Source organism: Ahaetulla prasina, chromosome 1, assembly GCF_028640845.1.
Source record: "Ahaetulla prasina isolate Xishuangbanna chromosome 1, ASM2864084v1, whole genome shotgun sequence".
Taxonomy (NCBI): Eukaryota; Metazoa; Chordata; class Lepidosauria; order Squamata; family Colubridae; genus Ahaetulla; species Ahaetulla prasina.
Genome location: NC_080539.1, coordinates 30,769,600 through 30,794,496, shown reverse-complemented (window position 1 = coordinate 30,794,496; position 24,897 = coordinate 30,769,600). Strand labels below are relative to the sequence as shown.

The window sequence follows — 24,897 nt, the reverse complement described above, 5'->3', positions numbered from 1 at the left end:
TACTGGGTTAATCTTGGTCCCAGATCTTTTGTTTTCCCTGGCCTTGGGGTTTAATCCTGTCAGGGGCAGGAAAAGGGAAATTTAGGTTTACCTTGGAGAGTTTACTTTTAGCCTGATCCCCTTATTTTAATGGCTCTACTTAAGTGGTCAGCCTTTAACAGTCTTCAGCAGGCTGCTCAGTTTTCCTTTCAACTGGTGTTTCTTGGTTTTCTTAAAGGGGGAAAGGCTGGCTTGAGTCTTTTGGCACTATTTTCTGAGGTATCTGGTGCTGTGAGGTTTCTGGCACTGTCCTTTTGGGGTGTACTTCACATAGCCACATATTGAGGACTACCTATATATACTGTAGTGAGTGCCCATCATGAAGAATGACTTTGGGCAGCATACAATAGTCAATAAAAAAGATTACACATGGATTTTACAGAAGACTTACAGAATAACAGTTGGAAGAGACCTTGTAGATCATCTAGTCCAGTGATGGCGAACCTTTTCAGCACCAAGTGCCCAAACCGGAAGGCGCGTGTGCATGTGTGTGTGCCAGAGCACCGGAAACCCAAAGATCAGCTGGCTGGCGCGTGCATGCCTGTTTTTTGGCCATTTTTGGGGCCATTTCAGGGCTGTTTCAGGCCGTTTTTCGGGCCTATTTCAGACCATTTTCTGGCTGGTTTGGGGGACTATTTCAGGCCATTTTCAGGCTGTTTTTCAGGCCTATTTCAGACCATTTTCAGGCATTTTTTGGGCCATGAAACGGCCTGAAAATGCCCCCCAAATGGCCTGAAAATGGCCCCAAACGGCCTGAAAGTGGCCCCAGAAATAGTCTGTTTGACTGTTTTTAGGCCATTTTCCAGGGGCCGCAAAGACCAGCTGGCTGGCGCACGTGCCCACAGAGAGGGCTCTGCGTGCTATAGGTTTGCCATCACAGATCTAGTCCAACCCTCTGCTCAAGGAGACCCTATACCATTTCTCACAAGTGATTGTCCAGTCTCTTCTTGAATGCTTCCAGCGATGAAGCACCAACAACTTTATTTTATTTATTTTGTCAAGCATGTATTTTATGACAGATACAAGTCTAAACATAATTATAAATACATGTAAAGGATACAAATAAAAGAAAACATTAGGACAGGGACGGCAAGCACGCTGGTGCGCTTATGCATGCCCCTTACAGACCTCTTAGGAATGAGGTGAGGTCTACAGTAGACAGTCTAAGGTTAAAGTTTTAGGGATTTGGGGAAGAAACCACAGAGTCAGGTAGTGCATTCCAGGTGTTGACAACTCTGTTACTGAAGTCGTATTTTCTGCAGTATAGTTTGGATCGGTTTACCATGAGTTTGTATCTATTGTGTGCTCTTGTATTGTTTTGGGTGAAGCTGAAATAGTCATTGGCTGGTAGGACATTGTAGCAGATGATTTTATGTACTATGCTTAGGTCAGACCGAAGACAGTGAAGTTCTAAGTTGTCTAAGCCCAAAATTTTGCGTCTGGTGGCATAAGGTATTTTGTTGCGAGCAGAGGAGTGGAGGACTCTTCTTGTGAAATATCTCTGGACTTGTTCAATTGTATTAATGTCTGATATGCAGTGTGGGTTCCAGACAGATGAGCTGTATTTAAGAATTAGTCTACAAACTTTTTTGTATGCCCTAGCTTGCAGTTCAACATTACCGGAGAAGAAGCTATGCAAGATTAGGTTACTTCTGAACTACTTTACTTTTACTTTTACTTTACCTTTACCTTTACCTTTACCTTTCCTTTCTTTTCTTTTCTTTAGGCAAAGCTGTCCCATTGGTTGATTGTTCTCACTATCAGAAAATTTCTCCTTATTTCTATGTTGTATCTTTCCTTGATCAGTTTCCAACCATTGTTCCTTGTCCGGCCTTCCAGTGCTTTGGAAAATAGGTTGACCCTCTTCTGTCTATCTATATACTATTCACATTATTTCATCAGCCAAAGAAATAAGGAATAATTCTTCCCTAGTGAAGTTCTAGTGCTTCTTTTGACTTTCCTCAGGCTCTGCTCACCACTTTTCCTGGAGCGAGGGGTAAATATTAAACACCAATAATTTGATACCTTTCTATATTAAATGAACTTCTATAGAAGAGGCTTGTCCCAAATGTACCCATCCTCATTGCCTAATAAAGAGGTTTATTGCAACCACTTACTGAAGCCGAATATTTTCAACCAGTTTCTTTCCATTAGCTAACACAGGGATAGTCAACCTTTTTATACCTGCCACCCACTTTTGTATCTCTGTTAGTAGTAAAATTCTCTAACTGCCCACCGGTTCCACAGTAATGGTGATTTATAAAGAGTATCGTTGTCTGCGCATGCCTCTCACGCATCGTGGATTGGGTTTGGGGGGGCACCAGCTACCAGCTCTGCTTGTCTGTTACAGCTGGGTGGTGTGGGGGGAGATGCACGAGCTATTCTGGGACGAGGTTCTTTTGTTTGTGGTCCCACTATAGCGCCATTTAGTTTCACTTACGTAACATGAACTAAACTTATCTGCGGGTGATACAAATAGTATATTTTCAGAAATTTAAATTGTCATGGGGAATTTTATGAAAACCTAATGAAAACGTTTTTAAATAATGCTATGAAAATTTTTTAAAAAGTCAATTAAATTTAAAAAAAGGAAAGTGCTTCAGTATCGGACAAAACCCCTACCGCCCAACATGAAAGCTGGAACACCCACTAGTGGGCGGTAGGGACCAGGTTGACTACCACTGAGCTAACAAATACATTTCTTCATGGCCTGACTTTCTATTAGGATTGCAACCTTCTTTACAAAAAGGCGGTCTTATATTCCATCGTGTTTTTCTTATCACTGTATTTTATCCAACACTCTTTTCTAATGACATTTTATTAGCACTACCAATGCAGGTAATACAGGCAGTCCTCGACCTACGACCACAATTGAACCCAAAATTTCTGTTGCTGAGTGGTTAAAGAACTTTTCCCCCTTTTTCTTGTCCCAGTTGTTAAATGAATCACTGCAGCTCTTAAGTTAGTAACACAGTTAAGTAAATCTGACTTTCCCATTGATTTACTTGTCAGAAGAATACAAAAGGTGATCACCTGACCTCGGATCACTGCAACCATCATAAATATGAGTCAGTTGCCAAGCATCTGAATTTTGATCACATGACCACAATATCCTGCAACAGTATCTGTCAAAAATGGTCCTATGTCACTTTTTTTCAGTGCTGTTGTAACTTCAAACAGTCACTAAACAAACTGTTATAAGTCAAGGTTTACCTGTTGCTGGAAGAAAAATCAAGGTCCAGTTCCAAGCCAGGAATAAAATGGAGGCTGATTGGAAAGAAAGATTGTTTATTGATGAACTGAGACAGCTGACCAAATGGAGTTAAGAGTGGGTGGGTTTTTATACCTTCTTGATTCCTATGGGGTTATGTAGGGGTCATGGCTGGCTCTATAGGCAAAGGGGGAAATGCAAATCTTAGGTATTTGAGCTAATCTTGTCAACTTTTGACAAGCATTTCATTGCTTATCTGGAGTCTCTGTCTGACCCAGTCTTTCTTAATGGATTACCAAATCTGCATATCTAAAAGCTGGCCACCTCAGTTTCTGCTTGGGGCAGGGAGACTGGGACTTTTTTTTCTGCATTTCTCCTTTAGGGAAAATATTCTATCCTGCCTTTTTAATATTCCCCCAAAAATATTTCATTCTGTAGGATGGTGGGTGGGTGCTAAGTTAAACACGAGGTAAGTATGAATATTTGGTGAGTCACTATTTAACCAATACACACTGGAAATGGACTTGCTAGGAAGCAAGTAAGTAATAAAAAAGCATTTCTGTTTTCTTAATGTCTGCCAAATCAGCTAAGAGCGCCGACTGCCGCTAAGTGTAATGTGGTAAGCCAATTGACTGGCTTGATCCATATTCAGTTAGTTTGTTGCCATTCACCACAGCTACCACACACTGAAGTAGTACACAAGGCTATAGACAACTGATTTCGGAATTACTTATGCAACTGAATTTGAAGATGGAAAGCTAATATCCAAAATATATTTTACTGTTCTTATTACTATAACTACAGCACAGGGCTCCATTCAGCTTTAATAGGCTGAGGAAGAACGCGCGAAAGCCGAACTGTTCACCTCTCCTCTGGGTGTGTTTGCATAGGCATTGGCTAGCAGTTTAGCCAATTATCATTAAGGAACGGAAGAACCGACCAATAGGAAATAAAAGGAGCTAAGGCGCGCGCGGGAGCAAATTCGAACGGCGTCAGTCAGTGTCTGAAGTCGATCGGAGTCCTTTCACGGTGGGATATTTCTTTTTCCTCGCCGCTCTCTCCTGACTGAGGTAATCTACGGAGGGATGATCAAGAGATCGGCTTTTTAGGTATCGGGGAAAGGGAGACGGGGATTGGAGCACGGGAAACGGGCAGGGGAAGAGAAATGCTGAAAATGACTTCGGAGCATGTACTACTTCCTTGTGTTTCCATGAGGCTTGTAAGGCGATCGGGGCTGCAAAAAAATCCGGATGATCGCTGGGTGGGAACGAAGAACCGCTCTGTCATTTTATGACTCTGTAATGGCCGTCCGGATTTTTGCAGCCCTGAAAAATCTCCTTGGAAAAATGTGAGAAGGTATCTCGGGATTTCTGAACCCCAGTCAGAATCCAGATTGCGGGTTTCGTCAAAAAAATCTTCACGTTCCTTGCTTTTTCCGCCTCGCTTTAATTTTGCTTCCTAGAAAAGGTCAGGAAAGGAAATTTCGGTCTTGTTCAGTAAACCAACCTCCCTCCCTTAAAAAAATGAGGCTGTGAGGTGGAGGTGGGGAAATATAGGCTGGACAGAGGCCTAGGCAGGGTGGTGAAGATACTTTGACATCCTAAATTAGGCCCTAAGCACCTCTCACCTGCAATCTTATTCTTTATTATTGATTTTTTTTGTCACAACAGTATATATAATCATCAACATAAACAATAATTCATCATGAGAGAAAAAGTATATAAAAGTAAAAGTATGCATATAATACTATAATGAAGAGAACAATAGGACAGGAACCGTAGGCACTTTTGTGCTCTTATGCACGCCCCTTGTAGTCCTCTTAGGAATGGGGTGAGGTCAATAGTAGACAGTTTTTGCAGCATGACATGAATATATACTGAACTCTGATTTTGTTTAGTATATATGAATGGGTATATTAAGTGAGTGGGTAGTAGCCTGGAAAAAATATAGGACTTTCCAGGTTTTCATGAGAATTCTGATTTCTTGGTCCTTCTCACCCACCAATGCCTTTAGATGTTTTCAATTCTTGCTGCTCCCACTGTCCTCAGCCACAGCTAGGACAGCTGGGAAATACAGTGTTGTTGTCCAAGGTTCAAAATACTCATGGAATAGTGCTTTCTTACTGATCCTCGAAGCTTACAGACAGATGTCACATTCAAACCTATCTTGAATGTTTAAAGACAGTGCTCTGCCAAAAAGCTACAGTTCAATATATATTGAATGGAAGAATGTCTATAATGTTTCAAGTTGTTTTTTTTAATTGAAAAAGTTTTAAAAAACAAAAACATTTTCCCCCTTTCCCGCCCCTCCCCCTTCACAGCCCCCTTCACACACACACCCTTCCTGGGTCAATCACAAGGTATTGTTATACATATACAAAACACAGAGTAAGATTTTCCCTTCTAATCCAGTTAGCCTCATCGGAGTCTTTTCATTTCCTGACCTCCCCCATTACATTCTAAAATAATACATCCTAATTATTCAAAGGCAATCTGATATCTCTTAATTTGATATCTGTTTTGTAAATAATCAATCCATTTTTTTCCATTCAATTAAATATCTTTCCTGCGTATTGTCTTTCAAAAAGGCTGAGATTTTTGCCATCTCAGCCAAGTTAATAACTTTCAATATCCATTCTTCTATTGTAGGTAATTCTTTTTTCTTTCAATATTGTCCAATCAGCAGCCTTCCTGCTGTTATTAAGTTCAAGATCAATTTAGTCTCAGTCACTGTACAATCCGTTATAATTCCCAAAAGGAAAAATTGCGGCAGGAACTTTATCTTCTTCAAGACATTTTGAATAATCCACCAAATTCTTATCCAAAAGGCCTTAATTTTCTTGCAAGTCCACCAAATATGAAATGTTTCAAGTTTTTTCTTTAGAATCAGATTATTGGTTTATTTAATGATACTGGTTTCTCCCTAGACATTTTTCACCATCTGTAACAATGCCAGAGATTAAAGCTGAATTCTTATACTTGCAGAGCAGGTGCTTTACCATTGAAATTTGTTTTGGCATGCCTATATTTAACCAAGTATGTTGAAACCGCTATTAGAAGTGATGAATACACCAAATTAACAGCTACTCTATAGGTGAAGGTGGTATAAATTGGCATAAGAAAAAGGCAAGCAAGGACAAGTGAGAGATGCAGACTCTTGTGCCAGCTTTGTTAATTTTAAATCTAATGAAAAACTGTTCTTTCTAAAACATACATTTGTAATTTACAGGCTCTTTACTCAGATTATGGCAGCTGTTACTCCAAGAAAAAGAAAACGCTGTTATAATAGGTGAGTTTTAAACGCCAGTTATAAGAATACTGTATTTTACTTATTTTATTTATGTCTACTATAATCAATCCTCATCAATTAACAATATAAATGAAAATAATTTAAAATATCCACAATAGGCATAAAAACTAAATAATAAAATAATCACTCAAAGATAAAACAATTCAAAAATAGAAGTAGACATGATTGAATTTGTTTGAATGCCTTCTGGAACAGTTCTGTTTTCCATCTTCCTGAATGCCTACTTGAACAGGAGACTGTTTCAGAGAAACTCTCGAAGTTCTTGTTACTACTAGGAGTATTTTAAAATAAATTTTATATGTGTGTGTGTTTCAATTTATTTTTAGAAAGCTACAAATCAATTGTAATATATGAAGTCATCTGTTGTTAAGTACATAAAGCACATTAAACTGTGATAGATTCTTCCTCATATTTAATATTTTATTGTCCAATTTAAGAAGACAAAAATTGACCTACATTTACATTTCCTGTTTAAAGGAACAATGTTCCTCAGACCGTGAAGTTTTTAATTCAAATTCAGTTTTAAAAAAGAGTACATTCAATAGAAGTATTATTTTAATGTCATAGATTCTAATTTTTTTAAGTAACAAGTATTTTTAAACTACAGTATGGTTGCTGAATTAGTTCTGAGATGGGTAAAGAATAAATGTGTACTTTTTATAGTTTACAGCTGGTAAATGAGACTCCAGAGAAAAGGTTGAGGATAGAAATTACTGCAGAAGCATCTCCAACCAAAAAACCTTCTAGTTTCCAAGATAAAAAAAACCAGAACTTGCTTGAACAGTCAACCAGCTTGGAGGAACTTAATACTTCACCATTGCAGACAGCAGATGCACCAAATATAAAATCAAATGCATTCCCACAGAGAACATCTCCACTGTCTGGCACTACATATAATTCCATTGTGACAATCAATTCCTTTTACAGTAAAGTAAATACATTTCAGAGTATTCTGGAAAGAAAACAAGCAAAGGAATGTCATATAAATCCCAGAAATGATTATGCAAATTTACCTATTGCTAACAAGACAGAAGTGGTACGAGCCAAGATTCAATGTCTTAAAACTTCCAAACGCTCAGCTGTTTCCAAGCAGGCTAAGACCTTATCAAGAAATACCAAAAAAGCTAAAATAGAAATGGCTATACCTAAGCCTAAGGGGAAAGAGAATAAAAATTATGCTGTAGAAAAGAAAATAGAAGGTCCTTCTAAAGTTCTAACCATGAAGTTCAAACCTATGTTAAAACTCCAGACAGGGGCAGCATTTTTTGCCACTGGGAAGAGGGGGAACTATGACTCTAAGAAGGTGTTTTCACCACGAAGATCTCTCCAATTTATTAACAATACCACAGAAAGCAAGAAGCAGGACAATCTTCTCACAAATACCAAAATGCGCTTATCTTCTGAAAGCAAAGCAGCTAAAACTGGCAGGAAAGAAAACCAAGCAGACGTATCCCCAAAAGAAAATCTTGATATTGAGGATAAGAAGACATGTAATAAAAATCACATTAAGGGCCCTTTGGGTGAAGTGAAATCATTACCAAATTCTAGGCTTCTTCAAATTCCTCACTCTGGTTCTTTGGAATCCCCAGCTCAGAAAGAAACTGATGCTGTGAAAGAGGTATGCATAATTTATGAACATTAGTAATTTATCTAGTAAATTAAATTGAAAAGAGATTAAATTCCTTAATTCAGTGACTTTGATTTATAGTCCTGCATGTTCTGTCAAATTACCATAAAGATAGGGTTTGCCTCTTGAAGACTTTTGAGGGTTGTAATGTGGACAAACAGACTGATTTATTTGGAAAGGTCATATAACTTGTAGTTTAACAAATATCTCAAGTTAAGAATTTCAGAGTGTTTTGAAAGACCCCCCAGTCCTGCCTAAGCTCAACCCTATCTTTATGCTAATTTGACAGAACATGCAGGACTACAAATATTTCATATACTTATTTTTAACACTAAGTGCTTTTATTTTAAGATGCGATGCAGCTAAACTCGATTAACCAAATCAGGAATAATAAAATATACATGATTAACAAAAACTATGTTAAAACTCACTGAAAAACAGATTCATGTATCAGAGCTATAGAAAATTAATCAGAATATCAAAGCTGGATAGATATCAGGTTAAACCTGGTATCATCATATGTAAGGTATGGCAAGTTTAGAAGTCCTCCGTTCTCCATGTACAGAATCTACTTTGAGGACACAGGAAATATTTCTAAGGGCCTTTAAACTGATGATTCACTGTAAAGATATTTTTAAACAGGTGGATAAAAATCATTTTTAAAAAAATTTAAATTGGATTTTTTTTATTTTTATCAAATTTAGTTTAATAAAATACTTTTGGAGTAAAAATCTATCTAAAGATAGTTTTCCATTTAAGATACATTAATATTTTAGTTTATCAGCATGAAATGGAGCTTAGTTATGTAGCATGAGGCTGTATATTCTGCAATATTTGCATTTTTTTATAAACTCATTCAATGAATCCAAGCTCTGCAAGCTGAGATAACATGCACTACGTTGATGCATTTACACAATTTCACAGTAACCCTGAGATAAATCATAAAATGAAGTTCAGGAATATTCCTTTATCCCATTGTTTTGTAAATCTATGTACACTACAATGTATGATTGTTTGAAGAGAAATGCATCTGTACCACCAGGCTCTAAGCATGAGGAGGAAGGGCAAGCAGTAAAAATGAAAGTGAAACCTTCTAAGCAGCTTATAAATACAATATTAAAGAGCACCTGCCATTTCAGATTCATCATGGCAGCACCTGTTAGCAGGCATCCACTCACCTGCCTGCCACGTCCCTCACCTTATGTCGCTGCTTCATCACCAGCCGGCCCATTAAAGTGAATGGGACTGTCAGTTAGTCAACAGCGGGTCAGAGAAGGAGCCGCTGCAGGACCGAGATGAGAGCTGCTGTTTAAAAATTTTGATTTAAATCAAGCCTTTTTACTAGTGATTTAAATTGTGATTTCAATTGGTTTGATTTAAATCAAATCCACTCTGTTTCCAAAAGTAATTATCTCACTAATATAGCAACTTGGATTATTGTTAACAGACTGTTTTGGATTAAAAAACAAATTCTTTCTTTGGTTTCTGGTGACTTTTTTTTGAAAGGCTTGACCTAGGTCAGGGGTCTCCAACCTTGGCAACTTTGAGCCTGGTGGACTTCAACTCCCAGAATCCCCCAGCCAGAAAGCTGGCTGGGGAATTCTGGGAGTTGAAGTCCACCAGGCTCAAAGTTGCCAAGATTGGAGACCCCTGACCTAGACTACAGCAATATCTAAAACAATGGCTTCATTCATGTTCCATTGAGCTCTTACATATTGCATCCATCACTATTAAGAATATCTGAACTTACCCTCTTGTTAAATGAGTTAATTGTTAGTTTTTATTATTAAACAATATTAGCTGGCTTCTCAGAGAAGCTGGAATAAACAGGACTGATTACTCTGTAAAATTAGCAGATAAGAGAATTTTATTCAGCAATGTCCCATTCATGATCAAGCCATGAATTCTTTTCTATTGGAAGCCATGAATACTATTTTAAAAAATGATTTTTTTCAAACACAAATGACTTTACTTCCTTTCAGCCACCCAATTTTTATGGCTGATCTGTTAGATTTTATCAGGATAATAGGAGGTTAGGAAAATACTACTTGCCGTAGGTAGGTTTGGCAAGTCTTTTAAAAAATTAAGTAAGCAAGGAAATAATCTACTTTCTCTGGCAACCTTCTTTGTTCCTCCCTCATAGGAAAAGCCATTAATCAAGCCAGCCACTTTAATCTATTAACTGTAGTCATAACCTTGCATCTCTGTAACTATAATATGAACGTACTTCATGTTTTTCGTTATTAACAATGGTTTTTCAGTATTAGGATATATATTTGCACCTATCAATACTCATGTTTTCTATGGGGCTGCTTTGTTCTGTGGGATAATATATCTTGTACAACAACAAAAATTGTCAGGAAGATCTCACCCAGGTTGAGTGAAAGCACCTTGAACTTGAAAGGAGATGCTGCTTTCCAGTTGTGAAAAAAATACAAGAGATGTGTTTATATTATTAAAACTCAGGCTAAGTATTACCAAGGCATATATCTGAACATATGCAAGTATTTCCTCAGCTCTTATAAACTCTTTGCATCCTCTGATTAACATTTATAAAAAGATACATCACTTGAAAGAAAGAAGTAAGCAAGATTAGATCTTTCTGTTCTCACTACATACATAGATACAGTTTATACTTTTGTGAAGTGAAAGAAATAGACTAAATCTTGAGACAGTGGGAATAATCTGTTATTCAAGTGCTTGTTCCATTACTGAATCCACTTACTTGAGTATTGTCTTTTGTTAGGATAACCACTTACTATATCAGTGATCGCGAATTACTCTTCTCTCCCCTTTCTCCATCCAAGAAAGATCAAAACAAAACATCTTATTTTCCTGATAATTTATTCCTGAAGTGATCATTGGTTTTCAATTATTTTAATTTGCTAAATTCTCCAAGAAGCATATAAAAATGGCTGTTAATTATTCAGCAAGAGGGACAGAACAACAGGTATTCCAATTCAGTTGGGTAATTTTCTCTCTCCCATTTATTTCAAAAGTTGTAAGATATTTTTCATAATTCCAAGCAGCAAAAGCTGCCCAGCTCTGCCCCATAAGGTAATCCCGCCCACCTGCTGTTTCTCTTCAGCAACCAGAAATCCTTTACAGTAGGGGCCTCCAAGCTTGGCAACTTTAAGACTTGTGGACTTCAACTCCCAGAATTCTGGGAGTTGAAGTCCACAAGTCCTAAAAGTTGCCAAGCTTGGAGACCCCTGTTTTACAGTTTTACAAAGTTAAGCTGTACCTTACAGTATGTTTTATTCATTTTATTGTGCACTGCCCAGAGTCACTCTTTGCAGGAGATGGGCAGGTCAAAAATGTGATAAACAACTTGATAAGTAGATAAATAAGTAAAAATAGGTTCAAATGCTAATCCTTTGCACTTGTACAGATGCGTAAAGGGTATATTTTTAGCCATAATCCGGTTTTCCTTTGTTGTGGCAAAACATTTTATTGTTAACATTTGTATTATTTTTCTGATTTCCTTGCCAAATTCTATCGATGCTTCATTAGTGAATCATTTCTTGAACTCCTTGCTTTTCCCACTATTCTTTGAACCTACTTTCTCCCATTGTATTGAATGTGTTATATTTCCAGTAGATTAATTCTTTAAAATTTCTGGTCGGTGATAATTATAATTATAGAATAACATGTGATCATTTAATGGCCTTTTATGACATTTGCCTTATTAATTTAATACATTGTACTGACTGTTTCTTAATTATAGTTTAATTTTCCACTTCCGGAACATATATTTTCATAACCTATAGGACAAGGTCCCAATAGAATTGGCACTGAGGGACACTTCAATTTGTATAAAAAAGCTTTTTGTTTTACAGGTTTTGGAAGAAAACTCAAAGAAACCATCTGACAGTACAAACAAATATAAGGTTACCTCTTCCAGTAAGTTATTTATAGGTGATCCTAATCTCCCATTGTTTACCAGTTGGCTTCCAGGTGCATTTCATGGTGCCAATTGCCACTTATATCAGGTTATTTGAGAGATCATTTTCTCCCAATCTGAACAGAAGTCAGACAGAAGTCTGTCCAGGTTTTGTATATTATCTGGTGTGTCCTTGGGAATGGATATTTTTAGCCATTGCCTTCAGACCTTGATATTCCTTTGGCAGGAAGACCTGGTTTCCTTCACTCTCAATTTCAGGAGTGTAATTGATGTCTAGGTGCTCCATCTACTGCAGGAGAACTTGTTATAAGTGATAGTTGAAACCTAGCAGGCTTATGACTTTTGGTGGTCAAGCTATATTGATCCTCAAAAATAGCTTACGTTCTTCCTGAGACCTGAAGCACAGTGTTATGAATAATGCAAATGGGTGGATATAAATTTTATTTTATAATAAAAGAAATTATGTTTTCTTCCAATATCATTTTTGGCAGACAATGTCCATTCTTTGCTCAGAGCATTTTCCAGCAACAAAGAAAGGTATGTCAGTTCTGTAATATTCTCAGTAATTATATAATGCCAATGAAAAATTTCCTATGGAGGTAAACCCTTGACTTATTGGAATTTCCATCTCTAAGAAATGTCATAAATCGCAATCACACTACTTAGCAGCAACAATCTCTGCAAGCTGCAGTTACCATTGTTAACTAAATCCTACAGTCATTGGGCAAGGCAGCTTCCCTCTTCACACACACAAATCTGTGGGGAAGACAGCAAGAAGTCAGTCCTAGGACAGCAGACAGGTAAGCATCTGAGGCTGGATGGGGGAGGGAGGGAGGCAGTGCAAGGGTGGTTTGGAGAAGGTTGAAAGGGATGCACAAGAGGTTGTGCAGGTTGGGAGTGTTGGAAGAAATGTCCATCTGGGTTCAGTTCCAAGTGGGGAAAAAGACACTGGAAACATGGAGATTGCTTGGAAAGATGGTTTAATAGTGGAAAGGATCACAAGGTTTGAGTTCCTGAACAGAAAAGGGCCGAGATGCTGAGTGCACCTTGGTTTTATGCCCTGAGCTTTGAACTTTCTAGGGCACAGGAAGAGTATCCTGAATGGTTGTCAGAGTCCCAGGGGGTGGGGGTCTTAGCTAGCCTTGCTGGCTGATGTAATCTTCCCAGGTGCCATCTGGTGAGTTTCTGTTGCTAGATGATCCTATTGTGTTACAGATGTTGGTCCATTGACAAAGGTGGGGGGATTGGGTTTCTGCCTCTGGCCTATTGACAAAGGTTGGGGGGGAGGCAGGAAGGTGGAAGCTGCTTTGTCTTTAAAACATGTTTCTCCATTTCTCATCCAGGGAAATAATGCTGCCTTTTTAATATTTCCTAAAATATTTGATTCTTCTAGGAGCAGGGTGGGTGCTAACTTCCTACAGGAGGATATGAAGGCGGTATAGTGAGATTGTGGAGATTGCACAGAAGTGCACAAGTAGTCAGCACAGTGCAGTGCCAACACAAAGAGTAGGGGAAACTTACCACAGTGACTTACAATCTTCCCTGCCAGCCTCTCGATTGACTTTCTGGAGAAGCAGACAAGTGAAGTTGCAAATGACGATGGTGTGATTGCAGGGTGCTGCAGCTGGTTACAAGCGTGAACCAGTTGCCAAGCATCCAAATCACAATCGTGTGATCTCAGGACTTGGATAGCCAAAACTCACATGATCGTCATTCATTCAGCACTTCATAATTTTGAACATCACTGAACCAGGGGTCTCCAACCTTGGCAACTTTAAGCCTGGAGGACTTCAACTCCCAGAATTCCCCAGCCAGCAAAGCTGGCTAGGGAATTCTGGGAGTTGAAGTCCTCCAGGCTTAAGGTTGCCAAGGTTGGAGACCCCTGCACTGAACAAATGATTGCAGGTCGAGGACTACCTATAGTCCTTTTATAAGTCAGAGAATCCAAGTTTTTCCATACTCTTGGCCTCCCCCACCCACCACACAAAACCCTTCAGAGCTAACCTAAGCTCCAGCAGGTGTTATTGAAGTAACAACTTCTAAATTCCTTCTCCAAGATTATTTCTATGGCTCCCTACAATCTTACGAAAAATTTCTGCTATCATAAATTATACTGAACTTGAAATAATAAGTAATGGCATTTTGCTACCTAATTAGCTGTTGTTTGCATCATGATTCAGGTTACCAAAAAGATTCTTTAGCTGACTATTATCGTCTTGAGTAATCCTAATAGGTGAATTGTTACATCTGAAGAACTGTGCTTATATATCAAGGTATGCTTCCATACTGAAGTTTAAGTTCATACAACCAGCAAAGCCTGCTTATTGGGGGCAAAACAAATGAAATTTTGTATTAATTAATGCATCATTTGGTTTTGTTAATTATTCAAAGTAGAGAGAGAAGTACTGTCTGCTAATATTATATAGACATAGCACATCTGGGTTGTAAAATTATGGACAATTATTGGTTGGTTGTAAAGAATTTCTGTTTAAAAGTAATATAAATATTTCAAACTATGTGAGAGAATAAAATATTGTTATTAGACTAAAATGATACTTTGCCCATGTACTGACTATACTACAACCAATCAAAACATGCTAAAAAATACGATTGTAGGGCAGCTTTTAAGAGTTCTCTTCCCTTCATTCTTATATGCCATTATATTAGTGTTAAACTTGAATTGAAGTGCCTATTGGAATTCTAATCAACTTGGTCCCTTGGCCATTGTGCATATCAGCCTAAGCTGGCTCATGGGACACGTAAAAAAATAAAGTAGAAGAAATAGCTACAGGAATATTGTATAGGAGGTCCTCTTAACAACCACTCGTTCAGCAAATGTTTAAAGTTATGACAGCGCTGAACAAGTGGTATTTATGATCAGTCTTTGAAATTTTGGCTGTTGCAGCATCCCCACAATCACATGACTGGCCCATACTTACAATGGTTACAATGTCAACAACATGATCACCGTTTGTGACCTTCCTTGCCAGCTTCCCATAAGCAAAGTCAATGGGAAAGCTGGCAGGGAAGGTTCCAAGTTGTTCCCAGTCTTGCTGTTTTTTTTCTCCAGAGGATCCAGATATGGACTATGAGCATGTTGTCCTGCTCCACTCTATAGTGCACACCTGCTTGATCATGCTTACATCACACTACAGCACTTTCCTGCACTGTGTAACAGTCTCTCCCACTTCACAGCCTGCACACTATAGCAGCCATTTACCTGCCCATCAGCCTGCTTGCAAGCCACTTGGGACTTGCAGCTTCCTGGTGGCTTCCCCATTGACCTTGGGAAGCCAGCAGGAAATGATCCTTGTTAAATGACCGACAAGACTCACTTAACAATGGCGATGGGGATTGGCAGGATTGCCATCACCAAGTGATGCAATCATGTGACATGGCACTTACAAACACATTAACAATGAAAATTACCATTAAGTAAGGGCTACCTGTATTTGAACTGAAGATATAGAAGGATTACCCTAGAATACAGATTTACAGTCATTGTATTGAGCAGGTAAGCAATCTGTTATTTTCCTATTACATTTGGATATTGATTCCTATTACCCTAGTCAGCATTGGCCAATATCAAGGGGTGAGTTGTAGTCTAAAGGAGTGCAAAGTCTAGTGGGACTGATTTCTTAAATGTGAAAGTCCGTGTTGCAATATTCAAAATTAACATGGCTTCTGCTGCGAGAAAATTCGTTGACTTCTTAGCCTTATAGCCCTAATGTTAGTCTTAAGAAATGAAATGTCTATATTTTATGAATCTTTATTGGTAAGGTACAAATACTGTATCTTTGTTTCAGCCTACAGATTCTTCCAGATAAACAACCTTCATCACATGTAGACTTGAGTCCAGTAAGGCAGAAGTCTCCCGCCAAACTAAAAATCAACAAGAAGACAAAAGTACTGGCCAAAGGCTTGAAGGATCAAATGATCATTGTGAGTATACTTCTTGCAGCCATCATTTACAAAACAGACAGACATGCCACATTTTGTTTCTGAATGCGCATATTAAAGCGCTAAATGGTCTCTCCTAATGTCTTAAGAGTGGACAATATGACATGTTAAACCACTCTCTGCCTTTACAGGACGCTGGTCAAAAACATATTGGTGCCACCATCTGCAAATCATGCGGCATGGTTTATTCAGTTGCCAATCCAGAGGATGAAGCACATCATGTCCAGTATCATCAAAGATTTATTGAGGGAATAAAATACACAGTAAGACAGAAGTTAGATACACCATAGAGTCTGTTCTTTTTTTTTTTTTATTATTATTATTATTTATTTATTTATTTATTTATTTATTTATTATTTATTATTATTATTATTATTCATAGCTACATTTATTAATCTAAATCTGTTTTCCATATTTCTTTTGCCCTTTTTTTTTGGTAGAGCTGGAAGAATGAGCATGTAGTTGCAGAATTCTGGGATGGGAAAATTATCTTGATTCTACAGAATGATCCAAAATATGTCATCAAAAAGGTGCCGCACTAGAGTTTTTCTAACCTTGTCCCTATTTATTTATTTTTTTTTGTCTCAAAGTTACTTAGGGTTGTTTCATAATTCTTACATTTTGAGGGGGAAACATATGCATACAGTACTCCCAAATGTTAAATAACTTTCAGCCCAAGTTAAATGAACTTGTGATTTAAGAAATTACAAAAGGAAATATTCCCATTTTCTAATAATTTCTGGAATTATCTTTTATTACTAAATATATTGCATGGTTTCATGAATTTGTAAAAAGTTATAAACAAAATATCTTGTGTTCAGTTTTTAGGAGCAACTTTCCAGTCACCTTTTTTTGGTGTTAACAAAATATCCAGTGCTTACTGCTTTCCAGAAATCTTGGTGGCCAAATAGAATTCCAGCAAAAAAATGCATTTTTTATAATTCTATAACTAATTGTTATTAGAAATGTTGCCTGTTGACACCAATCCGATTATGTAACTAAATTACTGTGGGTTTCTTTTTTATGTAGGCTGATGATATATGCAAACTTGTAGATAATGAACTTGGTTTTAAACATGTGGTACAGATTGATCCATCACAGACTAAAACATACTTGTTTGTATCCAATGAAAAAAAGATAATTGGCTGCTTAATTGCTGAGCCAGTCAGACAGGTAAGCAATTTGTACTGTTGAATGAAAAATCTATGGTTGAAATACATTTGTTCTGAAATGGGTGGATAAGCCCAGAATTGTTCATACAGTGTTGACTAATTTCAGTGGTTTGAATCAAATTCTTTTAAATTGTTTTTATTTAAAACATAACTTCAACCTTATTTAAAATAGAATCTTGCAACATGAAATAATTACAATAAAGTATTAATTATTTCAAATAAGAAACAGTATGCCTTGAATATTTAAGCTTGATTTGTAAAATGTTTATATCTACAATACACACATGCAAAAACAATGGAAAGTTTTTAGGGCCGCGGTGTGGCTCAGGCTATAAGATAGCCTGTTATTAAACACAGCTGCCTGCAATTACTGCAGGCTCGAGTCCCACCAGGCCCAAGCTTGACTCAGCCTTCCATCCTTTATAAGGTAGGTAAAATGAGGACCCAGATTGTTGTGGGGGCAATAAGTTGACTTTGTATATAAATATACGAATAGAATGAGACTATTGCCTTACACAATGTAAGCCGCCCTGAGTCTTCGGAGAAGGGCGGGATATAAATGTAAATAAAAAAAAAAAGTTAAGGTGATGTAACTACAGTAGCTTTTATGATCTTATGAATAGTAATGATGTATTAAAACATTTGATTCTGTTTTCAAGAAATTGATCTACCTAACATCTGGTAGAGGATGTCTTATTGGGCAAAGCTTTACTGCTTTTAATTTTTGGAATCTAACGATTAGTCCAGGAAGAAATAAAAGAAATTAGTCCAGGAAGAAATAAAAGAATAACAGTTAGAAGGGACCTTGGTGGTCTTCTAGTCCAACCCCCTACTCAAGCAGGAAACCCAGTAAAATTTCAAAGAGTTGTCTTCTTAAAAACCTCCAGTGTTGAAGCACCCACAACTTCTGGAAGCAAGTTCATCTACTGATTAATTGTTCTGTCAGAAAATTTCTCCTTAGTTCTAGGTTGGTTCTCTCCTCCATCTGTTGCTACTTGTCCTGACTTCAGGTGCTTTGGAAAATAATCATCACGGAAAATAAGTCCATGTTTCTTCTCTCTTCAAGAGATGACTGCAGCTTTTACATCAATGTTGCAGCTACTTCTGGGTTGCCCTCATTTCTCTGGGAAATCAGGAGACCTGGGCACCTGATAGAAGGGAATTTAAGAAATCTGATCCCTTGCTGTGCTCAACATCTTTGAGTTTTATCTAATAGTATCAGTGAATAATAATGTGGCAAATAAATCTTTGCAATTTTAATTCATCCATATTCAAGAGTTCTTTGGCAAAGAGGTAGGATAATCTTTCTAAGACAAATGCTTCTTATAGTAACTATCTTGTTGGAGGAGAGGTAGTATCTACTGATTTACTCTGTTGAAGTTAGAAAAGGTGTGCATTTTTTTTGCAAGAATACAAGATCTCTTATTTTGGATTCTTGCATTACCCTCTGTTTCATGCGTGATAGGAAGAGAAAGGTGGTTGCTTAGTACCAAATTCACACCTTGGATGGAGATTTGGAGACAGCTTATTCTGGGGTGAGCTGCTGCCTCATTGGCAATCACTTCAGCTTCCCTGCAATTTCTGAAGAGTCCGTTTCCCTCTCCCTTCTTGCAAGGAGCATGAAAATCCTAATACAGATGGTGAGCCTTTTCTCAGTGCATGACTTCCTGTCATTCCTTTAAAACAGGGGTGTCAAACTCGTGTCATCACGTAACATATCACGACTTTTTCTCCCTTCGCTAAAACGGGGATGGGCGTGTCCAGCGTGTGATGCGTCCAGCCCGCGGACCGTGAGTTTGACACCCCTGCTTTTAAAAGTCTGCAAGGCACTGGGACACCTCCAGTGCTAGCAAAATCCTCCACCTGAGCTTCCTTCTCAGGAGCCTTTAACAAAATGATAGAATGACTGTTGCCTCTTCAAGCAGAGTGTTGGACACCATGGATGAAACAATCAAGGAGCAGGGAATTATCAGAGTTCATGAAAGTTCATTCTTACCTAAAATTGTGGCATTCAGCACTGTGTGAAGATGTTATAAAGATAATTTTTTGAAAGTTGTGTGTACTTCTAGGCCAGGGGTCTGCAAACTTGGCTCTTTTAAGACTTGTGGATTTCAACTCCCAGAGTTCCTCAGCCAGCAAAGCTGGCTGAGGAATTCTGGGAGTTGAAGTCCACAAGTCTTAAAAGAGCCAAGTTTGCAGACCCTTGTTCTAGGCCAACTTGTAAAGAGTTAGGATACTTTGGTAGATGCAGCCCAACATGTGCCATATCAAATTTGGCAGGCAAATACATATTTTTAAAGCCCGGTAAACCATCCTTTAATATCAATTAGGTATAGTTTAAGATAATCTTTCTTTTGTGCAGGCTTTCCGAGTGCTTTCAGAGCCCATACCAGTGGAGTCCCCTACTAAAAATAGCCTAGAGCATCAGCGTGCCTGGTGTTGCTCAACAAAGCCAGAAAATGTCTACTGCGGGATTAGCCGAATCTGGGTGTTCAGCCTGATGCGGAGGAAGCGCATTGCCAGCCGTTTGGTGGATGTGATGAGGTAAGGAAATAGTGCTGGGTCCAGTCTGAAGATTTTGTAACACAAAAAATATGATGCAACAGTCTTATTTTCAGGTACAGCTAGTCCTCAAAGTGAGCCCAAAATTTCTATTGTTAAGTGGGACATTTGTTAGGTGAATTTTGTCCCATTTTATGACCTTTCTTGCCCCAGTCGTTAAGTGAATCACTGCAGTTGTTAAGTTAGTGACAACTAATTGTTAAATGAATCTGGAACTAGTTAAATGAATCTGGCTTCCCCATAGATTTTTCTTGTCAGAAGGTTGCCAAAGGTGATCGTGTGACCCCAGGACACTGCAACCGTCAAATATGAACCGGTTGCCAAGCATCCAAATTTTGATCATGTGACCATGAGGATGCTGCAACGGTCATAAATGTGAAAAACGGTCCTAAGTCACTTTTTTCAATGCTGTCATAACTGAATGATCACTAAACTAACTATTATAAGTCAACTACCTGTACTCTCCTATTGGAACATAGGTGTTTTTCAGCTAATTATAGAGGGTATACATACTCCAAGCTTGTCAAACTGGTGGCCCACAGGCCGGATACGTCATGCAGTCCATGCCCACTCCAGCTCCACAAAGGCAAAAAAGTCACAATACGTGACACGGTCACGTTTGACACTCGTATACACTCATGTTCAGTGGAGCAAATGTTAGGGGCATGGTTGCACATACCATACACACACATACACACACACCCTTTAATTACTCAACTTGCCATTTTAATCAACTGAGCACTGGATGATTTCTTTGGACTACAGGTAGTCCTCAACTTACGACCACAGTTGAGCCCAAAGTTTATGTTGCTAAGTGAGAAGTTTGTTAAATGAGTTTTGCTCCATTGTATAACTTTTCTCACCACATTTGTTAAGTGAATCATTGCAGTTCTTAGGTTAGTAACACCGTTGTTAAGTGAATCTGGTTTCCCCATTGACTTTGCTTGTCAGAAGGTTGCAAAAAGAAATCACATCACTCTGGAACACTGCAACCGTCATAAATGAGAGTCAACTGTCAAGCATCCAAATGTAAATCACATGACCATGGTCAAATGGTCATAAGTCATTTTTTCCAGTGCGGTTGTAACTTTGAATGGTCACTAAATGAACTGTTGTAAGATGAGGACTACTTTTATTTTGTGAATGTTGAATGTTGAAACTTTTATTAAATATAGTAAACTTTTATTAAATATAGTTATCTAGAACTACAAAAGGACAATTATATTCTTATTCTGCTTTGATACTTCTAATTTTTCTTCCAGGCAAACTTTTTTATTTGGCTGTTCCCTAAGCATCAATGAAATCGCCTTTTCAGATCCAACACCAGATGGAAAGCTATTTGCAGCAAAATATTGCAAAGTACCCAACTTCCTTGTTTATAATTTCATTAGCTAAGACTAGATTTGTACAACTGCAAAGTAGAGTTAATGAGCCCGTCTCTTTCACCGGGGGCTATTTTATAAAATGTGGTCAGTGCTGTTATTGCATTATTTTCTGCTTTAATGTGTTAATGTAAATTTGACTTAGTAGCATACCAGGTGTGTATTTGGTATGTGAATTGTTTTTAAAAAGTTAATTCTTAAAGTTAAATTCTGAAATTGATTGTAACATTTAAAAGGGGTAAAAATAAGAACTATGACTCTAGATCTTTATTCATACAACCTTCAGCATATTCTAGCAAATATACTCATTTCTTGCAGACTGATGACAGATTTAGTTAAAAAAACCCTTAATGCCGAGACTGAATAAGCAGGAGTAGAAAATGTGTGTTAAGCTACATGTTCCTAAGCTAATTTCTAGCACTTTTTATCAATGATTATGCCAACTATGGCTGTTCAGCAACATCTGAAAGGTTGTAATTTTTATGGAGGAAATGTAGGAGGTAATGTAATGCTGCTATGAACTAATATTTTAAAATTATTTTTGCACCTGTTCATGGAAGCACACTGCTGAAACTAGCTTTGAAAGTGTTGGAGGAGACTGCAGGTTGGGTAGACTGTCTGACAACTGCAATTCTTGCACTAAACAATGTTGAACCAAGCCTGTTCAAATAAATATTTTTCTGTATTAAACATTCTTTGGTATGTATCTGCAATAGCAGGGGTGAAATCCAGCAGGTTCTGACAGGTTCTGGAGAACCAGTAGTGGAAATTTTGAGTAGTTCGGAGAACCGGCAAATACCACCTCTTGCTGGTTCCAGAGTGGGGAGGGAATGGGGATTTTGCAGTATCTTTCCCCCGCCACATTTACCAAGCCACACCATGCCCACAGAACCGGTAGTAAAAAAATTTGGATTTCACCACTGCAATAGTGAATGTCTTTTTACAAAATTTATACACCGTCCCAATCAATCGTCTCTGGTTAAGCATAAAAAGTGGACCTGCTAGTTCCACTTTGGAATCCTTTATGATCAAATGGGTTCTTCATACACATTTGATCATAAAATAAGCTGTCTGCTAGCACACTGTAAAGAAATGAAAGAATTGTGGAATCTATACATCCAAATCTTAACATATAGCCTCTTGTAAAAGTAAAATCCTTCCATAAGTGGCTGTCCCTTATTTTATGGCATAATGTATTTGATTCATATAGCCAGCCTGATTCTATGGGTACCCACAATAATACTCTATATGAGGAACATACACTTGAAACCATCATTTCAATTACACATACAGCTCTTCTTTCAAAGCACTGCACTCAAGAGTTTTTGATCTAACATTGCAATTCTTTATTATGCCCTTTTCTAGAAAACAAGTTAAAACAAACTGTTTATTAACTGATGCTGTCAGTGTAGACAATGCAAATCCCATTACACTAAGGAAACTCGAGTTCCTATATATAGCAACTGTACTTGCAAATTAGGGCATTCGTCGGAACCCTGACAGCTATATTTCAAATATATAAACATCTCTGAATCTGTATGCTATAACTACAAAAGGCAACACCTTCCATTAGTTCAAGAATTTATCTCTACCTTAATTTCTCAGTAATTCCAATAAAGTCTGTTTTTGCCCTTTACACAGAATTTGAATTATATAAGGAATGACTCAACTATGTATTACAGTATCATACGGTTTGCACATGAACAAAAACATGTATTTTGGATGCTTTGGTTCATACATAGGATGAAATGAAACAGTTTTTGTTCTGGATACAGACCAAAACATTGTTCCAGGCATAAGTGGTCTGGTGTGGGAGATAAGAGAAAAATTAAGGTCATTGGTGGCAGCTAGGAAAAGTCAAGAAAAAGGGAATGAAGGGCACTAGGAATATATTGTTAGGAACAGGACACCAGCACTGTCTTACTTGCCCTGTGAAATCACTCCCGATTCTTCTGAATTTTGTTTGAGACCTGGGTTAACAAAAGCATTCCAAGTTTTGTTCTGCTGTGCCAGCGAATCTGAAATGCAATCCAAATAATTGTTGGATCGCAGTCCCTGAAATACCACAAGAAATGTAGAGCTTAGAAAATAACCCCAAGCATATTTCTCATTAGGCACTCAACAGACCAAAACTGCTGCAAATGGTTAGGATAACTTTAAAAAGTTTTCAGTAATCTTGGGCAATAGGTAACATCACTCTAATAGGTAAAAGGTAAAAGCACTAATTTATTGCTGAGCATTTGGGGGAAAAAACATTTGACCTTTACATCATGTATAGCCATTTTCTGAATGAATTGCAAATTCTCATGTTACGAATACTAGGTCTGAGTAACATTCAGTTGATGTAACTTACCTAGAACACAACAGCGGTTGGAGGACTTGATCACTTCCAACCAAATCATTTATATTAATATTGAATTAGTCATCCTTATCTACATTTTCTCACATCAGTTTATCAATAAGAAAATAAAAGGTACTGTTTGACATAATTTATCTGGCAATTTTAAATAGTTTAAAATAGCCACTTAGTCTTAAATACATTTGAACTAGAACCTAAGTATTGAATATTCTCATGTAACATAACTATGTTAGCACCTACAAACATTTCTAGAAGAGAATGGAGAAGTTGCCATATGGTGCCGGAGTCAATTTGGGTTGGCTAATGTATGAACTCTTCCGACTCCAAAACATCCACAATTTGTGCTGCTGCAGGACGGTTTCTTGGATCTTCCATGGTACACAAGGAGAAAAGCTCAACAACTCTTTGATATGAAGGGCCCAACTCTTCCATATTGAGTGGTGGCCGAGTTCCAAGCATTGCATAATAGGCATCATCATCAAAGTCAGCTTCATCAAAAGAAGCATCTAGAATTACATGAGAAATGGGTCAAAAGCCATTTTCAAGAAACCATCACAAATTGCTAAGAGAAAATAATTATATTCAACATTCAAACTGTAACCCAGAAACAGTACTGATTGCTAATTTCCTGGTAACCGGGGTTTGGGTCTCTTGATCAGAGAGCTCTCCTAAATTAAATTTGCTGTATTTTTTTACTATGAGCCTCACTGATGTATAAGACGTACCAAGATTTCAAAGAGTAAAAAACATTTTACCCTCCTCGGCCCCCAGGAACACTCTGCAGGCCTCCTAAACCCTCGGCCCACCCCATTTTTTGCAAAAATGGGATGAGTGGAGCAACGTTTCGGGAGGCCAAAAATGGCTGTAGACGCACTTACATTTATACCCTCTTAGGGGGAGAAAAAGTGCCTCTTATACTCCAAAAAATATGATATATAGTTGCCCATTTCATTAAATGCAACTCTGGGCGGTGCACAATAGATAAAATAAAAATAAAAAACTGAATACAAATATATGAAAATGTAATATTCTTAACAATCCCAAATTCAGTCAAAGTGGAGGGAAAATTTAAAAATGGTCCCCTCAACAATGGAGCCAATCTCGCCAAGTTTTCAGTTCTGTGGAAGCCCCACACCTAGTCACATAACCAAGTCTTGAGGGCCTTACAGAATTTCAAAGGGGATGCAGACAATCTAATTTCAGGGGGAAGGATGTTCTGTAAGGCGAGCATCGCAGCAGAGAAGGCACATCTCCTGGGACCCACCAAATGTGGATCCCTTGGTTGATGGTATCTACGGCATGCCTTCTTTGCAAAATCTGATGGGGCAAGCTGATGTATGTGGGGAAAGGTGGTCCTTCAGATAGCCTGTTC

General features: G+C 37.9%; 2 protein-coding genes across 9 annotated transcripts in view; one reads left to right on the top strand and one right to left on the bottom strand.

Annotated features, from left to right (window-relative positions):
• Positions 1-4,219: 4,219 nt before the first annotated feature.
• On the top strand, positions 4,220-22,200 carry ESCO2 (establishment of sister chromatid cohesion N-acetyltransferase 2). 3 transcript variants are annotated; one of them, XM_058164724.1, is made up of 11 exons: positions 4,220-4,320; positions 6,479-6,538; positions 7,223-8,177; positions 12,026-12,089; positions 12,582-12,627; positions 15,897-16,032; positions 16,182-16,313; positions 16,491-16,580; positions 17,188-17,223; positions 19,585-19,766; positions 21,047-22,200. In XM_058164724.1, the coding sequence occupies exons 2-11, from the start codon at positions 6,495-6,497 to the stop codon at positions 21,177-21,179; spliced, it is 1,818 nt and encodes a 605-aa protein (XP_058020707.1). In that variant the 5' UTR covers positions 4,220-4,320; positions 6,479-6,494; the 3' UTR covers positions 21,180-22,200. The 3 variants fall into 3 exon arrangements, with proteins under 3 accessions (XP_058020707.1, XP_058020705.1, XP_058020706.1); XM_058164722.1 differs by having other exon boundaries at positions 17,080-17,223; positions 21,047-22,195; XM_058164723.1 differs by having other exon boundaries at positions 4,266-4,359; positions 17,080-17,223; positions 21,047-22,196.
• A 288-nt stretch (positions 22,201-22,488) lies between these two features.
• PBK (PDZ binding kinase) overlaps positions 22,489-24,897 on the bottom strand; it is a 73,292-nt gene continuing 70,883 nt past the window's right edge. For all 6 annotated transcript variants that reach the window (XM_058164717.1, XM_058164718.1, XM_058164715.1 and 3 more), the window contains one exon: positions 22,489-24,031. In XM_058164717.1, the coding sequence (XP_058020700.1) occupies positions 23,826-24,031 (206 nt within the window). In that variant the 3' untranslated portion in view covers positions 22,489-23,825. The remainder of the gene's footprint in view (positions 24,032-24,897) is intronic.

Excerpts from the sequence above, each read along its gene's own strand:
- ESCO2 (XM_058164723.1), top strand. The coding sequence starts at position 6,495 with ATGGCAGCTGTTACTCCAAGAAAAAGAAAACGCTGTTATAATAG. Across the intron at positions 8,178-12,025 it reads AAACTGATGCTGTGAAAGAG|GTTTTGGAAGAAAACTCAAA; the intron begins GTATGCATAATT and ends TTTGTTTTACAG. Across the intron at positions 16,033-16,181 it reads TGAAGGATCAAATGATCATT|GACGCTGGTCAAAAACATAT; the intron begins GTGAGTATACTT and ends CTGCCTTTACAG.